The sequence below is a fragment of the Danio aesculapii genome, chromosome 3 (genome assembly GCF_903798145.1).
Source record: "Danio aesculapii chromosome 3, fDanAes4.1, whole genome shotgun sequence".
NCBI lineage: Eukaryota > Metazoa > Chordata > Actinopteri > Cypriniformes > Danionidae > Danio > Danio aesculapii.
Genome location: NC_079437.1, coordinates 24,556,202 through 24,577,664, shown reverse-complemented (window position 1 = coordinate 24,577,664; position 21,463 = coordinate 24,556,202). Strand labels below are relative to the sequence as shown.

At 34.3% G+C, this 21,463-nt stretch overlaps 1 protein-coding gene across 2 annotated transcripts in view; it reads left to right on the top strand.

Moving 5' to 3' along the window:
* grb2b (growth factor receptor-bound protein 2b) overlaps positions 1–20,264 on the top strand; it is a 58,163-nt gene extending 37,899 nt beyond the window's left edge. For both annotated transcript variants that reach the window (XM_056453472.1, XM_056453471.1), the window contains 3 exons: positions 14,215–14,337; positions 17,148–17,316; positions 18,948–20,264. In XM_056453472.1, the coding sequence (XP_056309447.1) occupies positions 14,215–14,337; positions 17,148–17,316; positions 18,948–19,133 (478 nt within the window). In that variant the 3' untranslated portion in view covers positions 19,134–20,264. The remainder of the gene's footprint in view (positions 1–14,214; positions 14,338–17,147; positions 17,317–18,947) is intronic.
* The last annotated feature ends 1,199 nt before the right edge of the window (positions 20,265–21,463 follow it).

The following is a 21,463-nucleotide window of genomic DNA, read 5'->3' as shown; positions in this document are numbered from 1 at the left end:
GATTATTCCTGAGGCTAATTTAAACAGAGAAATGTATGTCCGTAAGTGCACTATTTTTTTAAATATTTAAGGGTCATTTGATTATAATTCTTTTTCTACTGCCTCTGTTATTTTGTACAAGCACATTTTCATGGCTTATGATGTGACACATTATGCTGGTGGTGTAAATATAATCATTTTGCTAATACTTCAGATGGTCTCATTAATAGATTGTCCTCATATGCTTATTAAGATTTGTATAAAAAATGTGCATTGGTAAAATCTGACTGCTGGCTGAATTGAACATGTTAAAGTACTGTAAAAGTGTATGTATATGTACTGTATATGTGTGTGTGTGTGTGTGTATATATATATATATTAGGGGGGTAACGGTTCACAAAACTCTCGGTTCAGTTCGATACGACACAGTGGTGTCACGCTTCAGTATGTTTTCGATACAGCAAAAAAGAAAAAAGCCAGAGGATTTCTCTGATTTAATTTTTTTTTAATTTATTAAAACTAACATCATAAAAGTAGGATCTTGTTTTTTTTCTTTTACTTTAAACAGTGATAGAGCTATACTTCTGGGGTTTCTGCCTAGCAGCAAATAAAACAAATCCTTCTTTATACTCAAAATCAAAAAGCTGCTTATAAAAATAAATGTAATATTGTAGTTGTTAAACAAATAAAAAGAACAATTTAGTTTTTATATGGAACTCGGGTTTCAATCAATTTTTAAGTATTTTTTTTATTTTCAGAAAGATAATAAGTTTTAGAAAAGCTTGATTTGACTGTCACCTGCCATTTTAGTGGATCTGAAAGCAGGCATTATCTGACTGAAATGGGCTTATGAAGGAATAATGTTACAGGGCTGTATCACATTTAACATTTTCTTAACCCAAAATTTCCACTACCAATTAAGGTCTCACAGGGCTCGAAAGGATTCTTTTTTCTTGTTAGCACCGGTGCTCCTATCTTCAAAAATTTAGGCACACCAGACAAAATTTTGTCGCACCCACCAAAAATTATGAGCACTGTTACTAGATGTTTTATATTAACAGATTCTATTATATATTAACACTCTAATCACAACTAACAAATAAACAAAAATCTGCATTCGCTCACCGGCCCTGCACGCACTGCTTGACGTGAATGAGATGAACTGAATTAACAATAATAACTGCTGTTATCACAGGTGGTGTCTGATATTGCACAGATGATATTGACATATAACTTATTTGCATACATCATCTTAATAGCAGTAATGGTCTTTTCATGAGCTGCAATATTAGTTTCATCTCAGTGAATGCATGCTCTTTAGCAATAGTGAACGCGGTATCAGACGCACGACTGACAGCATCGTGATGATTAAATGAAGGATTAAATAACGTTAGAACATCTCTTGCTTAAAATGTGCAGATTCAGTGGCAAACACTGTTACCTGAAAACTCCGTCCCACCGGCTTTACGGTGAATGCTTTAGCCAATTTTCATAGTGGACTTTAAACACTGGAAGTCTTTTATCCACTCTTTGAAAAGTGTAAATGCTGACTTGACATTCATTACATGATCACTAATCATATGTGCCTTTATTTGTAACTGTAGGTGGTTTCTAAAACTAAATCTGTTAGTGTTGTTTTCATTCTCTCATGTCCAGACCTTTACATTTTCGCGGCTGTAGCACCCTGTCATCGGAACTGAGTGATTGACAGCTGATATTAACCAATCCATTCGCATTCTGTTATAGCGCAGTGGGCCAATAAGAAGAGCTTGAAGGCAGAGCAAGCATTGCGGGCTGTTTACTGCAGCAAGTTGACATGACAAATGTTTTAAAGCATTCCTGAGCACTGCGTTTGGCGTTTTTTAGGTGCAAAGATGCTTAATGTTTGAATGCCTCCTAATTCCGCGCATGTGGTGAACATTTTGCTGTGAAAACTAGTCGCACGACATCAATTTTATGCACAAATGCTCACAAATATATTTTGAGGTCGCATAGATGAATTTTGGGCACATATGCGACTAAAACTGTCACAATTTTGAGCCCCGTCTCATATCCACAGCTATAAATGTACCGATCTCCTCGGTGATTTGTTTTGCCGTGTTCGAATCTGTAGGAATAGCCTGTCTGAATGCTGCGGGGATACATTTGCTTAGTGCACGTGTTTCCATGTAAATGAGTTGACATGCTCAAATATTACTGCTAAAATAGCTTACTGTCATAGCAGTTGTCATTGTTTTTTTACACCACTCTCTTGCCATCACCCTCATAACTTACAGGGAAACCAAAGTGCTCCCAAACGCCAGACCCGCTGTTGGTTATAGGAGGATTACATTAACGTTACTAGCCATTTTACGAGCTAGTGAAGCATGTGCCTGACTGGAGTAGTATTTGGAGGTGGACGGGGAAAGCAGCATGTCACGTCATTTGGGATGCCTTGTTAAGCATTGTTGCACTGAAAACGTTATATTTTGTACTTCTTCTCTTTTATCGTTTTAGATATTAGTCTGAATTGTTCGGTTTGCAATGCGTACCGAACCGAAAGTCTCGTACCAAACGGTTCAATACGAATACGCGTATCGGTACACCCTTAATAAATATATATATATATAAATATATATATATATATATATATATATATATATATATATATATATATATATATATATATATATATATATATATATATATATATATATTTATATATATATATAAATATATATATATATATATATATATATATATTTATATATATATAAATATATATATATATATATATATATATATATATATATATATATATATATAAATATATATATATATATATATATATATATATATATATATATATATATATATATATATATATATATATATATATATATATATACACACTTCCCCCTCGTTGTTGTAGTTTTATAAAAAAAAAGAAAGATATTGAGAAAAACAATTGCCAGTAAAGTCACTTAAGTTACCCAAACTGCTTTTTGCTATTTTTGTGCAGTTAAACTATTGGTTAAGCAACAATTGATTGGGACAGAATAATAATAATTATGCCTATGATTAAATTGTAGTATTTTCATAGCAATTTAAACTTGCACATCAATATGTACAATATGAAACAAAAAAGAGGAGCTTTGACTGCATAAACTCTGGGGAAGGATGTCTGAGTGCATCAATTACATCAGGTTTCCACTTTTTTTTGTTGTGCTTGAATGTTAAAATGGCCCTCCTATGATTTGTCAGTCACTGAAAGAGTGAGTTTGAGACCCCTGGTTTAAGTTAACTTAACAAATTTCAGCGGATTCAACATAAAACAATTGGGTTGTCTCAAAAACAACTTAAGAATTGTGTCGTTTCAATTCATTTTAAATGACAGGCAGCAAAAGTCATTTTCTGAGTGTATTAAAAACAAGATCATGATCACACTGTGTATCAGTTAAATCTTTATACTGCCTTTCAAACCACTAGGTTTTACAAATTTATCAAAAATGTACAAATTTATCAGCGAGATATTTTAAATCAACGAAAAGATCTTGCTGACACAGTAAATGGGTAAAACCTTGTGGTTCTCGCTCATGTTTTTACTTTCACATGAACGTAGACACTTTAATATGCTTTCTAAATAGTATATGAAATCACTTTTGCTAATTTTATTTGATGCGCATGTCATTTAATTAATTTTAATTGGGATTGCAATTTTTGATCCACATCTTTATATTTATAAATTAAATTAACAAAACTCACAAACTGATGAATCAAGAAATGTCTGTTTTAAAATAGCTGATTTCTGTAAATGTGTTCAGAGTTCTGATCTAATCTCTGACACAATGTTTTTTAAATAGTTTTTATTAGGGCTGCACAATATACCATTTCAGCATCGATATCGCAATGTGATCATTCGCAATAGTCACATCACGGGATATATGCAATGTTGAGTTTGTTATAATTTACTATTTGTATGTGTTTTTGATGCCTGTGATTGTATAATGATTTTAAAAACATTCAGTTATAAGAAATGGCACCTTAACTATGATTAATTTTATTAAATGATTTTTATTTATATCATTCAGTTACTGTAGTTGAATACTGTTAGACTCAGAAAATGATAAAATTTATTATTTTAATTGTGTCTTTTTTATTGTATTTATAGATTATTATGCCTGAAAATACTCACAACATATGCAAATACAGAAATGCACTGCAAATAGCAGAGACCACAACGAAAATGTGTCAGAAGACCCCAAATAGTTTATAGATTGTTTTTTTTTTTTAGTTTATGGAGATGCATTGCCACTGCAGAATCATCCCAATCCATCTAACATTATGAATTCTTTCCAAATAGAGATATTAGGTAATCGTTATTGTATTCATATCGCAATTTATATCGCCAAATAAAGAAATATTACAATGTTCATTTTTTTCCAATGTTGTGCATTTTTCTTTATTTTTATTTCTTATACTTGTTTTTTATTCTTGTTTGTGTAAAGCACTTTGAACTGCCATTGTGCATAAAAAAACTTGCCTTGCCTCATGTGCAAATAGATATGCTAATCATTTATATTTCCTTAGTAATTACAATAAATAAGTTCTTTCTTCAAACTTGGAATGCTAGTGTATTAGAAATTACCAGCTGTCCAATCACAGTTGAAGAGAAGCAGGGCATATACCGTACCACACCAGTTGAGTGTCACAACATAAAGACATGAACAAACAGAGAAGTGGAAAAGTCAGTCAGAATTTATTATTGTGCTACATTATGTTGACGTCTTTAGTCACACATAAATTATCTGTGATATCAGTTTGACATAACAGTACCACAGATGTTCTTTATGATAGCAACCAAGCATGAGCTGAAATAAACACTCAAGCGCCCTCACTTGATTTATTTTTGCCATGATGACAGCAAATAATATTTTACTAGATATTTTTCAAGACTCTTCTATACAGCTTAAAGTGACATTTAAAGGCTTAATTAGGTTAACCAGGCAGGTTAGGGTCATTAGGCAAGTTATTGTATAACAATGGTTTGTTCTGTATACAATCGAAAAAAAAATTAGTTTGAAGGGGCTAATAATTTTGACCTTAAAATGGTTTAAAAAAATTTAAAAACTGCTTTTATTATCTAGCCAAAATTAAACAAAAAAGGCTTTCTCCGGAAGAAAAAATATTACCAGACATACTGTGAATATTTCCTAGCTCTGTTAAACATCATTTGGGAAATAAAAAAAAATTCAAAGGGGGGCTAATAATTCTGACTTCAACTATATAGAAATATATATATATATATATATATTTTTATATATATATATATATATATATATATATATATATATATATATATATATATATATATATATATATATAATATTTATTTATTTATAATTATTTATATTTATTTATTTATTTATTTTTTTTTTTTGCTTTTATTGACTTGCCTGCTTAACCTAATTAAGGGTGTCTGCAGGGTCTTAAAAAGTCGATAAATCAATTTATCGACATTTAAGGCCCTTAAAAAGTCATTAAAGGTCTTAAATGGTATTTTTACAATGTATTACATTTTTTATTCTTTTGGATTACAATGTATAGTCGTATGCTAAACTTTGCCTGAATTTAATCTGTGAATATTGGGATGCTGTGTAGTTTATGAAATCCACAAAATCCTGCTAGATTTGACATCATGCTGCTTTGTAACCAAGGCAACACAATTATTCCTGCTGTTTAATAGGCCCCACCTGCTGGAAGAGCATGAATTAGCTTTTTATTCAGTATGACTACTGTTTTAGTTTAGTGCAGCTGTTTTATCTGGCATAATTTCACTTTTTTAATGAATCTGTTTAAAACTTATTTAAATTGGTTAATTTAGGACTAGTTAATTAGTTATTAAAATGATTAGTATGCTAACTAACGACCTTAACTTTTCCGAATTTGATTGCAATGCAATAATGCACACATTTTGTAAAGCTGCTTTGAAACAATAGTTATTGTGAAAAGTGCTATACAAATAAACTTGAACTGAATTGAATTGATTGAGCAGATAAAAATTTTGTCACATAGTACTCATTTTATAATTTTTTTTTCATTCTGTTCAATAAAATTCTAATATATGGACAAGGTGCACAAGACTGGTGCATCAGTGTCTTTATAGATGAATTTGTTGAGTTGTGTTAAGTAGGTGTCTACAGTTTTGATAGTTTTTTTTACTAGACTAATTATTAATTTTGCTTTTCTCTTTCTTGGGAACCTTTCATATGGGAATTCAGGTTAAATTACAGTCAGTATTTAGTAAACGTATTGTAAGTTAAAATTATCAAAACAATGAGGTAATGAAGTCTTAAAATGTATTTTAAGTCTTTAAATTTTGTGTCAGAAAACGAGTCTTAAAAGTGGTCTTAATATAAGTATTGAATTGAACTCTGATTCCTCTATATACCCTGTTAACCAAGTTAAGTTTAAACTTGACTTTAAGCTGAATAATAGGGTCTTGCAAAATAACCAGTAAAATATTAGTATCATCATGACAAAGACGCAAATAATGAAGTTATTAAAATTTTGTTGTAAAATATTTTACTCCTTAAACAGCATTTTGAAAATATTAGAAAAAATAATTCAAATGTAATAGGAAGACTAATAAACTGTATGGTTGCTAGGGCATACCTGTCAACAATCAATATATCGACTTATCGCACAACAGGTAGACATGTCCTCAATCATTTTAGTGATGCAATATATATCGCCCATACGTAAAACACTATTCTACCCACATTTTACCTGACTACACAGCCTCTCAATCTCTATTGGAGGTGTCAGTATGGTAAAAGAAACACTAGTATTTACTATAAACTACTGTAGTATATTTTTTGTGGGTGCCAGACGACTGAAAACAGATCTGTAACTTATTTTCTCTAGTTCTTTTTACCTTGCACTTTTTTGCTAGCATTTATTATTGTCATTATTTATTTGTTTAGGATATACATTTTCACATTTTGATTCCAATGCCTAATTATTAAATTATTAAAAGCACTATAACTGAAATATTCTTAAGAATAATAATATATAATATATATGAATAAGAATAAGAATAATATATTATGTGTTCTTAATAGTGTACTTGCAATATGAAGCTATTATAGTGTCAAAATGGTCTTAAAATCACAATATCATTTATTGCAATAGTTTTTGGCGCTATATATCATACCAAAAAAATTTATAAAATAAAAAAGAAAAAATAATAGAAAATAATCAATTTTTAAAAATAGATATCGTGACAGGTCTAGGAGCGTGTCAGCTGACAGGCATACACTGCTACATGAACTGATTGTTTTGAGGATTGCATAGGAGGGGCAACACTGCCTGTAATGAAAAGGAAGGGAATCACGGCATTTTTATATCTATTTCAAAATGTTTTCATGCCGATTTACATCTAAGAGCAAGGATCGTTCCCGCATACGGAGGATCGGCTCTTTAATGTTTATTGCCATCCTTCATTAAAAGATTAAAAATACGAAAAAATATCTTTTGTGGCATGATAGAACTGTAAAATACCGCAGAATCCATGGAAAAATGGGAGGGTTGATAGGTTTGTGCTAGGGTGATGCTAGGGGTGTTTCTTGCTAAAAGAGCCCACCATTTATTTCTGTTGTTCATTTGGTTTATACGTTATCCCGGTTACATATTTACATCCTTATGTAAATGTCTACGTCATTCCAATGTCACTTTCAAAAGTTTTTATTTAATGTAATATAAATAAATAACTAGTACTGTTTAATAACACTAATATTAATGTTAATAATACTAGTTTTTCCTTCGCTGTCTTGAACAGATAACTGAATATTGATTATTCGCATTACAGGAAAACAATTTCTCTGTTTCATTTTGTTTGATATGCGAGAAACACTGCAGATTGTCCAGGTTTATGGGAAAGGGAGGTGGATGTTTCTTATCTGGACAGGGGATGTAAATGTCCATCCACGTGTGTGTAATTGCAAAGAGAGAGAGACGGCGTAAGGATGTACTGAAGTGGAATTTGCCCTCAAGTGCTTTAATGAAACTTCAGGTCACATGCTGTGTGTGTTTGTGTGTCTGTGGCTTGAGTCGTCCACATAAGGCGGACAGGAGAGATCAAGCACAGACACACTAGCCTTATATAACAAGCCGTCTGGGAGAAGAAAACTTGTATTTTGAATGATGTAATGTGTTTATTTATTTATTTGTCTGACTTTAAGACCGGAGTGGGCAAACTTGGTCCTGGAAGGTCGGTCTCCTGCACAGTTTAGCTCCAACTCTGATCAAACACACCTGCTTATAGATAATTAGTGATCTTGGAGACACTGATTAGCATGTTCAGGTGTGTTTGATTAGAGTTGAAGCTAAACTATGCAGGACACCGGCCCTCCAGGACCGAGTTTGCCCACCCCTGCTCTAAGACCATAGAGGAAAAAGTATCAGCATTATCATTGATTATACTACATGTCCACTGCGCATTTAATTTGATTTGAATGGTGTGAGGGTTGGGGAAAAAATGAAGTGTGGTGTACAATCTTCCCCCAAATAATTTTTTGTTATTTACCATACATGCTTTTTTATTTTTTAAGTGGTATTATTAATTTATTTACTTGCTAAATTTAATGCAGACTAATTGAGTGATTGTAATTATTAAAAAACAATCACAAATAAATTTTTGCTGCTTGATCTACTTAAAATAAGCTGAAACATCACAATTCTTCAGTTTTTATTTATTTATTTATTTTTTGAGGCGGACAGCTTAAATGTTTTTATGTTTAATCAACTTAAAATGGTAAAAATCATTAAGTTAACTTAATTGATTTGTGTTAGGGATGACATGAAGGGGTTGTGTGGAACCCAGCATTTTTTCACTGCATTAATGAAGCATAAGCAAACCTGAAATTATTTGAAACGTATTGCTATTGTTATCATTTTTATTATTTTTGTATATTATTATTAATATTAATAATAATACCAATAGGATTTTCATATGTTATTCTTTGATAATCTTTAATATTTTTAATCCACAGTCATTGTTTTTTCATTATGAAGACTTAAATGTTTAGTAAATCATGGAATTGAACCACATTAAAAACAACATAAGCTGACCTGGTGTTAAACTAGTCTTAAATTCAAATCTTGTATAAATGAAATTCAACCAATTATGTATTTTTAGTATGTGTGTGTGTGTGTGTGTATGTGTATATATATATATATATATATATATATATATATTTAAAACTGTGAATTTTTTGTTTGTCAAGTCTTAATGGTTATTGATTGTCACTGAACCTCATTAATGAAACACAAGGAAAAGCTGTAAATCACTGGTATTTATTTTGCTTTTAAATCTCATTTCAAATGCAGTTGACAATAGAACTAGTCTATTGTTATTATTGTTAATATACTTCAGTTTATTTATGGCTTCTACTGAGTGTAAGATCTATAAACCCAGTGATGGTGAGATATCATTTATCCAGTAACTGAACTTTGGATTTATCTGCTGTCTTTCCAGTAAATGAAGGCCTTGGGTTTGTCACGTTTGCTTAACCCAGTTCACGTCACCCTGCCTGCGTTACAACACAAACAAACACATCTCAATGATGTTTCACACTGTGTTCCTACAGAAAGGACATGGATAGTTGGATGCTTTATAAACTGGCTTCTAATCGAAAGACCAACTTAATTCTAGAAGATAAGGCAGAGTTTTATGTTTTTACATCGAGTTGAAGTCCCTTAACTTATAGTTTTAATAAATCATTTCTAATAACGGATTTATTTTATCTTTGCCGTAATGACAGTACATAATATTTTACTAGATACTTTTCAAAGTACTAGTATCCAGCTTAAAGTGCCATTTAAAGGCTTAACTAGGTTATTTAGGCAAGTTAAGGTGTAATGTGTTTAAGTTGTTATATAGGATGAGGCGTAACCGTAAGCGAGTTTCTACTGGTGCTGGGTATAAATAAGAGAAAACCCAACAAATGGATATGTGAAACAAAAATAAAAATTTATTTAACACCAATGTTAAACAATAAATACAAGAATATAATTTAAATGCCCGAATCAAACAAGAGTGTTGCCAAAACAAAGGAATAAGTATAACAAAACAATCTAACTAAACCACAAACCACTATGCTAACTAACCAAGGAAAAATGTAGAAACAAAACCGTAATCTTCAGCATATATGACGCTTAACTAAATTACTTAACTATACCGAACATAATTACTGGTGTGGCAACTCCACAAAACTAACACAAAAAGAGAGTTCTCATAAAGTATACACTAGCTACGTTTCCATTCACCATTTTGGATATGCGCATAAAAAACATGGTTGATGGAAACGCCAAGACACCAAGTTGTGCGACTTATCTGAATAGTGAGGGGGGGTTGCATGTTGTATCTGAAGAGCGAGGAGGGATGCGGTGGAGAGGGGCACGCAACGTATTTGAGGACCGGGCGGGAGACATGTTTTTCGGCAGATTATCATTGGTTTGCGGGCATCCGAGAGACTTGGGATGTCTGTCTATTAAAGAGCCCATATTATGGTTTTTTGAAAATGCCCTTCCATGTAGTGTGTAACACAGCTCTAAGTGAAGTGAAATATCCAGCTAAGGCTTAAATCTGTAAGTGTACAGTGTTTAAAACTATTGATTCATCTATAAAAGAGTCGACTCATAGTGCTTCAAACGAGTCGTCTTGATAACGAGTCATTAGGTGTTTCGCGATGACGCAGCCACGAAACACAAGCCTCGCCAGTAGTTACGCGCGCAAACTGTGCTCAGATGGATAATATTGACAGTCTCTACCCAAAGATGAGTTGTTAACCTGGTACAGTACACGCGGTTACTCTTTATATTCTCTTATCACATGTAAGCCACGTTAAAAACGCGACGTGTGCCGCTTTGTTTACGGATTTAACGTTAAAGGCTTTTGTGAGCTCGCGTTCCACTGCCGTTTGTCGTTGCTATGGCGATCGATCGTAAGCTAGGAGACAGGAGACTCGTGTCACTTTCCCTAGTTCTTCTGAGGAGCGTTGTGTGTGTGTGTGTGTGTGTGTGTGTGAGAGAGAGAGAGAGACTCGCGTCGCTTTCCCTAGTTTTTCTGAGGAGCGTTGTGTGTGTGTGTGTGTGTGTGTGTGTGAGAGAGAGAGAGAGAGAGAGAGAGAGAGAGACTCGCGTCGCTTTCCCTAGTTCTTCTGAGGAGCGTTGTGTGTGTGTGTGTGAGAGAGAGAGAGGGAGAGGGAGAGAGAGAGACTCGCGTCGATCTCCCCAGTTCTTCTGAGGAGGGTTGTGTGTGTGTGTGTGTGAAAAAAGCCTTACACTATGAAGCGCGTGTGCACTGTGACTACTTTTATATAGTTGATTACCAGCTGGGCATTTCACTCTGTCTCGTGCTGAAGCCTGTCACTGTCGACCAATCGCAGCAGGCTGTCATCGGTCCAATCAGCGCAGATTAGCTTCGCGCTGAGGAGGGGGTTGGGAACAAATGAATCGCTGAACGATTCATATGGGAGTCGTTGGGATAATTAGGTAAAAATAAATGCAGATTATAAGACCATCAAAGTGTTTTATGACCTTGCATGCGTATTAGACTGTTGTTGGAGACCCTTACAACCTAAATATGACCCTATTTCATGTATAATATGGGCTCTTTAAATGAAGAAAAGATTCACGCAGCTTCCCCTACCCCAGCAAATTCAGTTTTTAAGTTGATATTTGGCGCCAGTTAATCAGGAAGTGACGATTTAGTTTGATTTGACTCGTCGGATGGAAACGCTGGTTTATTCGCACATCTTTTATGCGATGATGCAATTTTGCACATAAAGTAAATTAGCACTTTTAGATGGAAACATATCTACTGGTAGCAGTTAGCAAAACAAAAGCTTATTTGATAATCCAGTTCTCATAAAGATTGTTCGACTTTCTAATAATCAATAAATTGAGCTGCAAAAAGTTAACAATAAAGCACTTCAACGAGAGACAACCTAAACAACAGCAAAAATAATATGAAAAGGCTGGTTGACACAAGTGAGGAGTGTAGTGCTGAATCAGGTGCTCCTCCTGAACGGCACGAGCGAATGCGCTTTAAATGCTGTGGACCAGCTCCCGATTGGTGTGCAGAGTGATCATAATGATGATTGATGGCCTTATCGACCAATGGTCGCACACCTGGGCAGGATAGAATACACAGTGGGAAAGAGAAAAAAAAAGGTAAACAGAAAACAAATAAACACAAAACATAGGAACGTAACATAAGGTAATAGACACTTAAAAAAATACTGCTTATAAGAGGGCTAATAATATTGACATGTTAACATGTTTTAGAAAAAGTAGAACTGCTTTTATTCTAGCTTAATAAAACAAGTAAGACTTCCTCCAGAAGAAAAAATATTGTAGGAAATACTGTGAAAAATTCCTTGCTCTGTTAATCATCATTTGGGAAATATTTGAAAAAGAAAACAAAAATCACAGGAGGGCTGATCATTGTGACTTCAATATACAATGCTTCCCACACATAGACTTTACTGGGCTGCCCAATAATATTGGTAGTGACACATGAGTAGGGCCAGACGGAATCTGCGGACGTTTTTAGCTATTTCTGCTGAGAATTTTGCTAAAAATCTGCGGATTTCTGCGGAATGATTTTGGCAGTATCAAAACTAAAACCTTAATATGTGAAATAAAAAATAATATCTTTTTAACTTTTAATGTTTAAAATGCAAATTCAATTAGATTCACTTTATTTGTAAACAAGGCAAGTCACTCATATAATAAATCTACTGAAAGACAGAAAACATTACTGTACAAACTGCATTGTACATAAATCAGATGAACATTATCATAATAGTCAATAATATTACTGTACTTAATTTAAAAACTATATAAATATAGATTTACACAAATTTACTCATGTAAATAAACAGAATTAGAGATGTGCTAAAAATCTGCGGAAAATCTGCATCTGCGGAATTCTGTGAGCGCAGATTCCGTGTGGGCCTACACATGAGTAATACTATTATTATCATCTTTTTACACTTTTTTTTTGTATACGTCCAAGAAAGCCAAACATTCGTGATCAATTAACCAGTGGAAAATCTTCTCTCGCACTGCACGTTTCCTACTGCTGGTTCAATGAGCGTGAAAACTGTCAACACACCCACAGAGAGTCACCTGCTCTGAAGACCCACATAGATCAGCTAAAATGTGTCTGACCGTAGTTTCTGAATCTCCTAATATGTCTGGGATTCGGGTTTTACTTTCGCTTTCTTAAGTTGCCTTCATTTGTATGCTTTTTTGCATTACCTTTTTCACAGCTGAAAAGGTAATGTGCACAAAATATTTGTACACCATTAGAAACGGCTAATCAACTAATTTGCCTTACTTTAATAATCTACACCTTTTGTTCTAGTAATTATTATAATTTTTTAGCAATAATATCTGTTTTTATTCCTTTTCTTTGTTATTTCTTATTTGCTGTATATTTTATTAATTTAATGATGTTAATATATTACATACTTTATACATGTCTAAAATGCTTTGGCAATGCTAAATGTCATGCCAATAAATCAACTTAAGAGAGAGAGAGAGAAGAGCAGCCTTTACCTGTCAGTGGGTGCACATGGCTCCAAAATACCATAAAAGTAAGACAAATAGTGGATTTCTTTTATTTCAGCCGCCTTTTTTACCCTCTGATAAGAAAAGTTGTATAACGGTGTCATAATAAATAGAAATATAGTTTAAAAACACATTATTTTTTGTTTGTCGCATGTAGTTGACCATTTATGAGCTGTGGGTAAAAGGTGTGTTTCAATCTGGCTACCACTGCATTTATTTTTCTTTTACTCATTTAAATCACATCTGCATGCCATTTGTTCAGCGCTTCAGATACATGCAGAAATGAAACATTCGTGTGCTGTTCATCAAATGTTTTGTGTTTTTTTGAGCAGATTTTTTCCTCTGCAGCTCATCTTTGTTTCTCCATTCGCTGTTGATCTTCTGCCAGTGTTAATTGCTCTCTTGGCTTTCTATCAAGCACGAAACTGCCGTCTAATTTTCCTGAGCTGTTTCTCTCGGCTCTGATGATTTGCAAATGATCTTCTTTCTGTTAATCCGCAATTGCATGTAAAACAGTGAAAATCATCTCTGTCCTCTGCATCGCTCCTCAGTTTTCTTGATATCATGACTCTCTGTTCTGATTTAACTGATGTTTGTGTGTGTTTGTTTTGTCAGGTGGTTTTTCGGGAGAATCCCCAGAGCCCGAGCGGAGGAGATCCTGAACAAACAGAGGCATGACGGAGCTTTTCTCATCAGAGAGAGCGAGAGCGCGCCTGGAGACTTCTCACTGTCTGTCAAGTGAGTAAAAATCACAAATCCACCTCTCCTGACTCCCAGAACAACCTGACAGTACTCTTTCTGTCAAACGTTTGAGATCTGTACGGTATTTAAAGGTTCTTAAAGGGATAGTTCACCCAAAAATTAAAATTCTGCCATCATTTATTCACTCTTCACTTGTTCATAACCAGTCCAAGATCATTTTTCTGTTGAATACTAAAGAAGATACTTTGAAAATGTTGGTTTCTGGGATCCATTGGCTTCCTTAGTACTTTTTTCTCTTATTATGAACGTTGAATTGTTACAGTAACCAACATTCTTCAAAATATCTTCTATTGTGTTCAACAGAAAAAAGACACTATTAAAGGTTTAAAACCACATGAGGGAGAGTAAATGATGAGATGTTTTATTTTTGGGTGAATTGCCTTTAAAAGCCTGTTTTGCTAATCAAGTCTGGATTTGTTTATTCAGAAATAAAGTGTAAAATTGGAAATGTTGCAGTTTAAAACGTTTCTTACTGAATGTAATTTTTTAGTCATTACTCCAGTCTTCATTGTGACACAATCCTTCAGAAATGACCTTAATATGATGATTTGTCGCTCATTAAATTTAATTCTTTTCATAATTATTATTATCATCATCAGCAGCATTTGTAGCTGCATTTACTTTTACTCATCAAGAAACCAGTCAATTGTCCTAGAGTAAAGATTTTTATAATGTAAAACTGTATATTTATATATACATTTCAAATAATTGCTGTTATTTTGAACTTTCTTCCATTAAAGAATCCTAAAAATGTAAATGCATCACAGTTTGCACTACGTTTGCACACTGCTGAGCCAGCATCGCGATCCCGTAAACCCGCTTGTGAAAAAAGACACTCTCAGGCCCCGTTTACACTAATACAGCTTAGTTTTAAAATGGCATTTTAGGACGAAAACGATCCACATTCACACTGGCGTTTCAGCCAGCGTTTCTGAACAGCCCTCCATCCACACGCACATCACGTGACCACACACACACACACACAGACACTGTCATGCGCTTGTCTGAGCTCCAGCCCTGGCAGTCAGCGTAATCTATCAGGTAATGTGTCACAGCGTCAGTACACTGCTTCAATCTTTCGCTTTCAAGCTTGTACTTAGTCATTTTAGCGAAAACCTCAGATACTGTTGGTTAGTTCATGTTGGTTGTGCACCTTTTTTACCAACCAAGTTTGTCGATGGCATTATAACAACACAAATCACACTGTCTATTCATGTCAGAGTCCCGTGGAAAAAGGGATTGACAGGTGGTCATTTGTATGTAACTTTATTTATTTATGATTTGGTTATGGGTAAAACAAACACCATGCGGGTCAGGTAGTTGAAACTGAAGGCTACAAATAATTAATTAGTTATGAGTTAATTAATTATTCATAAATAATTCATTGCCGCCTATGACGACGATGCCATCGTCCATCGCAATGTTTAGTGTTAGACATCGTACAATGCCAAATTAGTCGTCATTGTCCAACCCTAGTTTCCACCAACTATGAAGGAAGAAATGTTTTCAGCATTGATAATTCAAAAGTACTATTAAAAGGTATTTACTTTTATTCAATAAATTGTGAAAGAGTGAAAGTAAATACGTTTATAATGTTAAAAAGAGATTTTATTTGAAATAAACGCTGTTCTTTTGAGCTTTCTTTTCATCAAAGAATCTTAAAAAGTAAATTTATCAGTTTCCATAAAAATATGCCTCAGGAAAAAAATTCAATGTTCTCATTATGCTACATTCTACAAATGTAAAACAAGAAGATACAATAGTGACAAAAGAAAAAATCCATCAGTATTTTATATAGCTTAATGTGTTTTTCTGCTGGCTATTTTAGGCCTGTCACATGTGAATAGACATGACACAAAAATGGCTGTGGGATTAATCGAAGGAGATTTTCATGCACATTTTATCAGTAAAGTCAACTATAGTAAAAGAGCTGATCAATGTGTAAAGTCTCATGGCAAGCCACCTTAAAAAAACTCTCTAGTATTTTGTTCTTGGATTTAAGATATTTTGCAAATATAATGCTTCCTCCTTTTGAATCAAAACTGTGCTTTAGAATGTCCCTTCCTGTCTCTCTTTAGTCTAAATATAAGTAAAATTAGCTGTATTATGACTACTAATGAGACCAACATTGATATAGGTCTTAAATTTCATTCGTAGTGGTTTCATCAAGGTCTTAAAGGGATAGTGCATCCTAAAATGAAAATTCGGTCATCATTTACTCACCCTCCAGCAGGTCCAAACCTTTATGAGTTTTTTTTTTCTATTCAACACAAAAGAAGATAAGCAGCAATATCATACGATCATCAAAAGATACTCAAAAAGCAAGTGAATACATTCATTTAGCTGTTTATTAGCTATTTTTATTAACAATTATAATATAAGACTGATTAAAATTTTCACTTACTTTTTGAGAGCATTGGACATATGATGTTGTGTTTTACCTCTATCAATCTCCTATCTAAACACAAATTAATTACCCCAGAAGCACATTTTGTTTGATTTTTGGATTTTCACAAAAGAAGATATTTTGAAGAATGATGAAAACTGGTAACCATTGACATTCATAGTAGTATTCATAGTAAACAAACACTATGGAAGTCAATGGTTACAGCTTTCCAACATTTTTCTCAATATCTTGTTTTGTGTTCATCAGAAGAAGGAAAGGTGAGTAAATGATAACTGAATTAAACTTTTAGGTGAACTATCTCTTTAAAAAAAGCTTACAGTAGAACTTTCAGAAATCCTGTTGATATGAATCTTTTGGGTGTGCTGTTTGTTTGTTGCAGGTTTGGTAATGATGTTCAGCACTTCAAAGTGCTTCGTGACGGTGCTGGAAAGTACTTCCTCTGGGTGGTGAAGTTTAACTCTCTGAATGAGCTGGTGGATTATCACCGCACCACTTCTGTTTCCAGAAACCAGCAGATCTTTCTTCGAGACATCGAACAGGTGCCTCAGGTTTGTGCGCTGCTTTGGACCTTTCCTCGTTCATACAGTCCAAATGAAGCGCCGTTAGCAATCTATTTAATTACTGTAATGTGACACTTTTTTTCCAAGTGAAGCAGGATATTTAGCCTGAAGGATATTAGCAGAAAAGGAAACAGTGGAAGAGCTAGCGGTGTGATTTTAAAGATGATCACTTTTTTTTCTTTGAAGTATCCTGCAGTCGACTAATCATTCTTAATATACCAACTTCAGCTAATAGAAATATTTCATAATTGTGTTTATATAATTAGCAGTATCAAAATTTATAATAGTGCATAACAGAAAAAGTTCATCCAAAATTCTGTCAACACTAGCTATGTTTCCATCCACATATTTTTATACGCATTTTGGATATTTTGGATAGCTTCTTTTGTTAGTGTGGTTTGATACGAGTTTAAATTTTTTTTTCCTAATTGCAAATCAGGCTTTGGGCCTAGGTGGGGGTTTGGGGTTAAAGGGTCAGGGTTTGGGGCCTTGGGGGTTGGGGTTTGGGGTTTAGAGGGAAGGGGGGCGGGGCCTGCGCATAGGTTAGAAGGTGAAAATGAGTTTCACCCTCATTATGTTCCACCCTCATTAGCATATGGGCTCTGATTGGCCCAGGCCGGTGGGGCTGTATCTCGCCGAGCCTGGGCCCGATTCGCATCAAGTAGATGAAATGATGAATCTTATATATATATATATATATATATATATATATATATATATATATATATATATATATATATATATTTTTTTTTTATTCTTTATACATTTTACTTCAGTTACAACCTGTGTGGGTGTTTCCCAGTGATGGGTTGCAGCTGGAAGGGCATCCGCTGTGTAAAACATACCATGGATAAGTTGGCGGTTCATTCCACCATGGCGACCCCTGATTAATACAAGGGACTAAGCTGAAAAGAAAATGAATGAATGAATGACTTCAGTTACAATTTTGTGACTTTTTGTTCGTTTTTATTTCTTTGTTTTCATAAAACAACAATTAATTGATGATATACTTCAACACATTTTTACACTATTAAAAATAGCTCAATGAAATAAGTAATAATTAAAGAAAAATATGAATTAATATAAAAATGTTTTGTGTTCATCAAAAACAGACATCTACTCTGTCCCAAAGTGTTGGCCGTGAGACAATGGGGGGGGAGGTGGGTCGACTGGTGATTTCCTAAAATCTCATATATGTTATTAAACTATTAGAATTACCATATTTTATCCACAACCTACAGAAGATAAAAATTATATTTCAAAGTTATAAGAAAACAACATGCAAATAAAAAGCCATCAGCCTTTCAATTCTTTTTCCAATGGACTGCGACCCCTGTGGTTATTACGGTAGATTAATGACACAGCAATAGTGTTAGTGGCAGCAGATTGATTTTAAGGACCAATGTTCAACTTTGACACATTTACGGCAGTACGCGAAGCAGTAACCCGCTGTAGGATTTTGTTTTGGCGAGGTAGGAGAATCCGATAGATGTAGCTGTAATTTTGCGCTACGGTAGGAAAATCTGACAAGGTAGGACAAATCCACAGAACAACAGGCTGAAAAGTTTGGGAACCCCTGCACCATGTTACTCACACACTTATGTCTTGTGTATTTGCAGCATCCGACATACGTGCAGGCGCTGTTCGACTTCGACCCTCAGGAGGACGGCGAGCTGGGCTTCAGACGCGGAGACTTCATTCAGGTCCTGGACAACTCGGACCCCAACTGGTGGAAGGGCGCCTGCCACGGCCAGACGGGCATGTTCCCTCGCAACTACGTCACGCCCGTCAACCGGAACATGTAAACAAGCAAGCCATTTAGTGAATCAAGTGTAATTAACGGCCCCTCACATTCACATACAATCAGACGACCCTACATGTCAACACCCTAAAGTCCTGTGAAATCCAAAGCAGTACAGACCAACGGAAATAGAGGAGAAGAAGAAGAAAACAAGAGCAAAGAGGCTGGATGTTTTCCAGCTCTGCCATGGTGCCCGGGCGAAAACTATTATTCCTGAGAATCGTGATGTTTTTCATGAACGCTTGCAGTCCAGACTGAGATGTTTAAAGGGCGGAAGGCTGAATTTTAGCATAGTAAATCCTCGCATAAATTAAACAACAATGATTCTATCGGTAGATTCATCCTGCTGCTTCTGGCTTCTTTTCTAGTCTGCGGTTAGATTTTGTTTGTTTGTTTGATTTCTTTTGGTTTTGTTTATTTGGCTGCATGTTTAGATCTCTTTATAATAGTAAATCCTAAAGCTGTTTTTAAAAAGGAAGAAAAAAAAAACAATCGAAAAAATATATAAAAATGTAAGAGGTTCAAAAAAATTTGCAAACGCATTGTACATCTGGGCTGTGGAAGAAAAAAAAAACACCTATAGAGAGAATCCATTTTTTTAAGAATATATATATTATATATTTGTATGTGTCTGTCTGTCTGTCTGTTTTACCTTCCAGCATATTTTCTTTTTCTCCAAATGTAAATTATGTTAATTTTTTGGGGAGGGCGGATGAAACGGAGTAGCTCTGAGAAATGCTGATGTTTTTTTTAAGCATCTCAGATGTTTAACGCCGTAGTATTTAACGCATCGTATTCCATTTGACATCCTTCTTTGTTTTAGATCCAGTAGGTGAGCAGCGAATCCTCAGTGATGGCGAAGGTGCAGGAGGTGACCTGATGTGAAAAAGTCACCATTTTAAGCCAATGTATTTATTTCAGCCACTTTTTATTTGTGTTGGGATGTGAATGTAGCCAACATCGCTCATCATGAGGGACGGCAGTTTGCAGAGCTGAACCACATGATTTTAAAGACGGTGTCAAAAGTTGTTCACGTACTGCATTTGTAACTAAACAACTTAAAGTCGCAAGATTTGGTGTCGGAAAACTGGCAGATGCTGGTTAAGCCAGTAAGAAGAAAGAAACCAGAGAGTTTTCATTATATATATATATATATATATATATATATATATATATATATATATATATATATATATATATATATAAAATATGAGTTGTCACATTGACTAATGTGATGCATTGTTTTTGTTTTTTATTTGTTTGTTTTTTTTTTTTTCTCTTTTGTCTTTTCAGTGTTGTATGGTTTCATGTATTTGTGTATTGTCCTGCGCCGTGCTGTTTTTTGTTCTCTCTGGATTAGTGCCTTTTTCTCTGGTGTGACAGTGTCTCTGGCTTGCTGCTTTAGACTGAGCATTGGGCTTGAGTCAGACCCCGAATCATGTGCTCCTCCTCGTCCTCCTGAACACACCTGCACACACTCGCTCCTATTTAAATGTCTCACCTTTTTCTTAACGTTTTTTTCTTTTGTCTTTTTCCTCGTTTCTTTTGAATAAATAAAAAGAAAATGATAAAAAAAGAAAGCATTGCTCTTGTGTCGGATGCTTTTTATTGTGCAAATGAGTTTTTCCCACTTTCATAAACATGAACTATTTAATTTGAAAACATTTTTAGGAATTAAAAGTGTTCTTCTGTAGATCTTAAAATTGCCTGAAATACGTAAGTCACTAAACATGTCATTTGTGTAATTTTGCATTAATTGGTGAGTATTTATGACTTGTTCCTCGTTTGCTTGGAAGGCAGTCAAGAGTTAAGAAACTAATTCTGTGATGTTTTACATTTTAAAACGACTTATTCATGTGATGGCAAAAAAACTAAATAAACAATCATCGTTTAAATTCAATCGATTAAATAACTGCCATCATGAAGCTGCAATCACACAGGACTTTTCTTCCCATAGACTTCTATTCATACGCATAAGAAACACAAGCTTGTGCAACAGTTCAAGTTTGTTGAACTCTGACCTGCGAAATCACATCACTTGACTGCGTGAGACCAATCGAGGGTCAAAACATGGCCTCTCTGGACAGAAATTTAAAATCTGGATCAATCGCTAGTTTTTTTAAATGTCTAATCATCTTCTATAATCACCTTTTCGCAGTGCCGTACTTAAGAATTTCACAAGCTCAAACTCTAGTGTGACCGCAGCTTAAGTGGTCCAATAATAATAAATTGCCTCAGGTATTTCTATGACGGGATTTGTTGTTTATATTATGTAGCTAACCTTACACACACTGCTAATTGCCCTAGGGCAGGGGTGTCCACACTCAGTCCTGG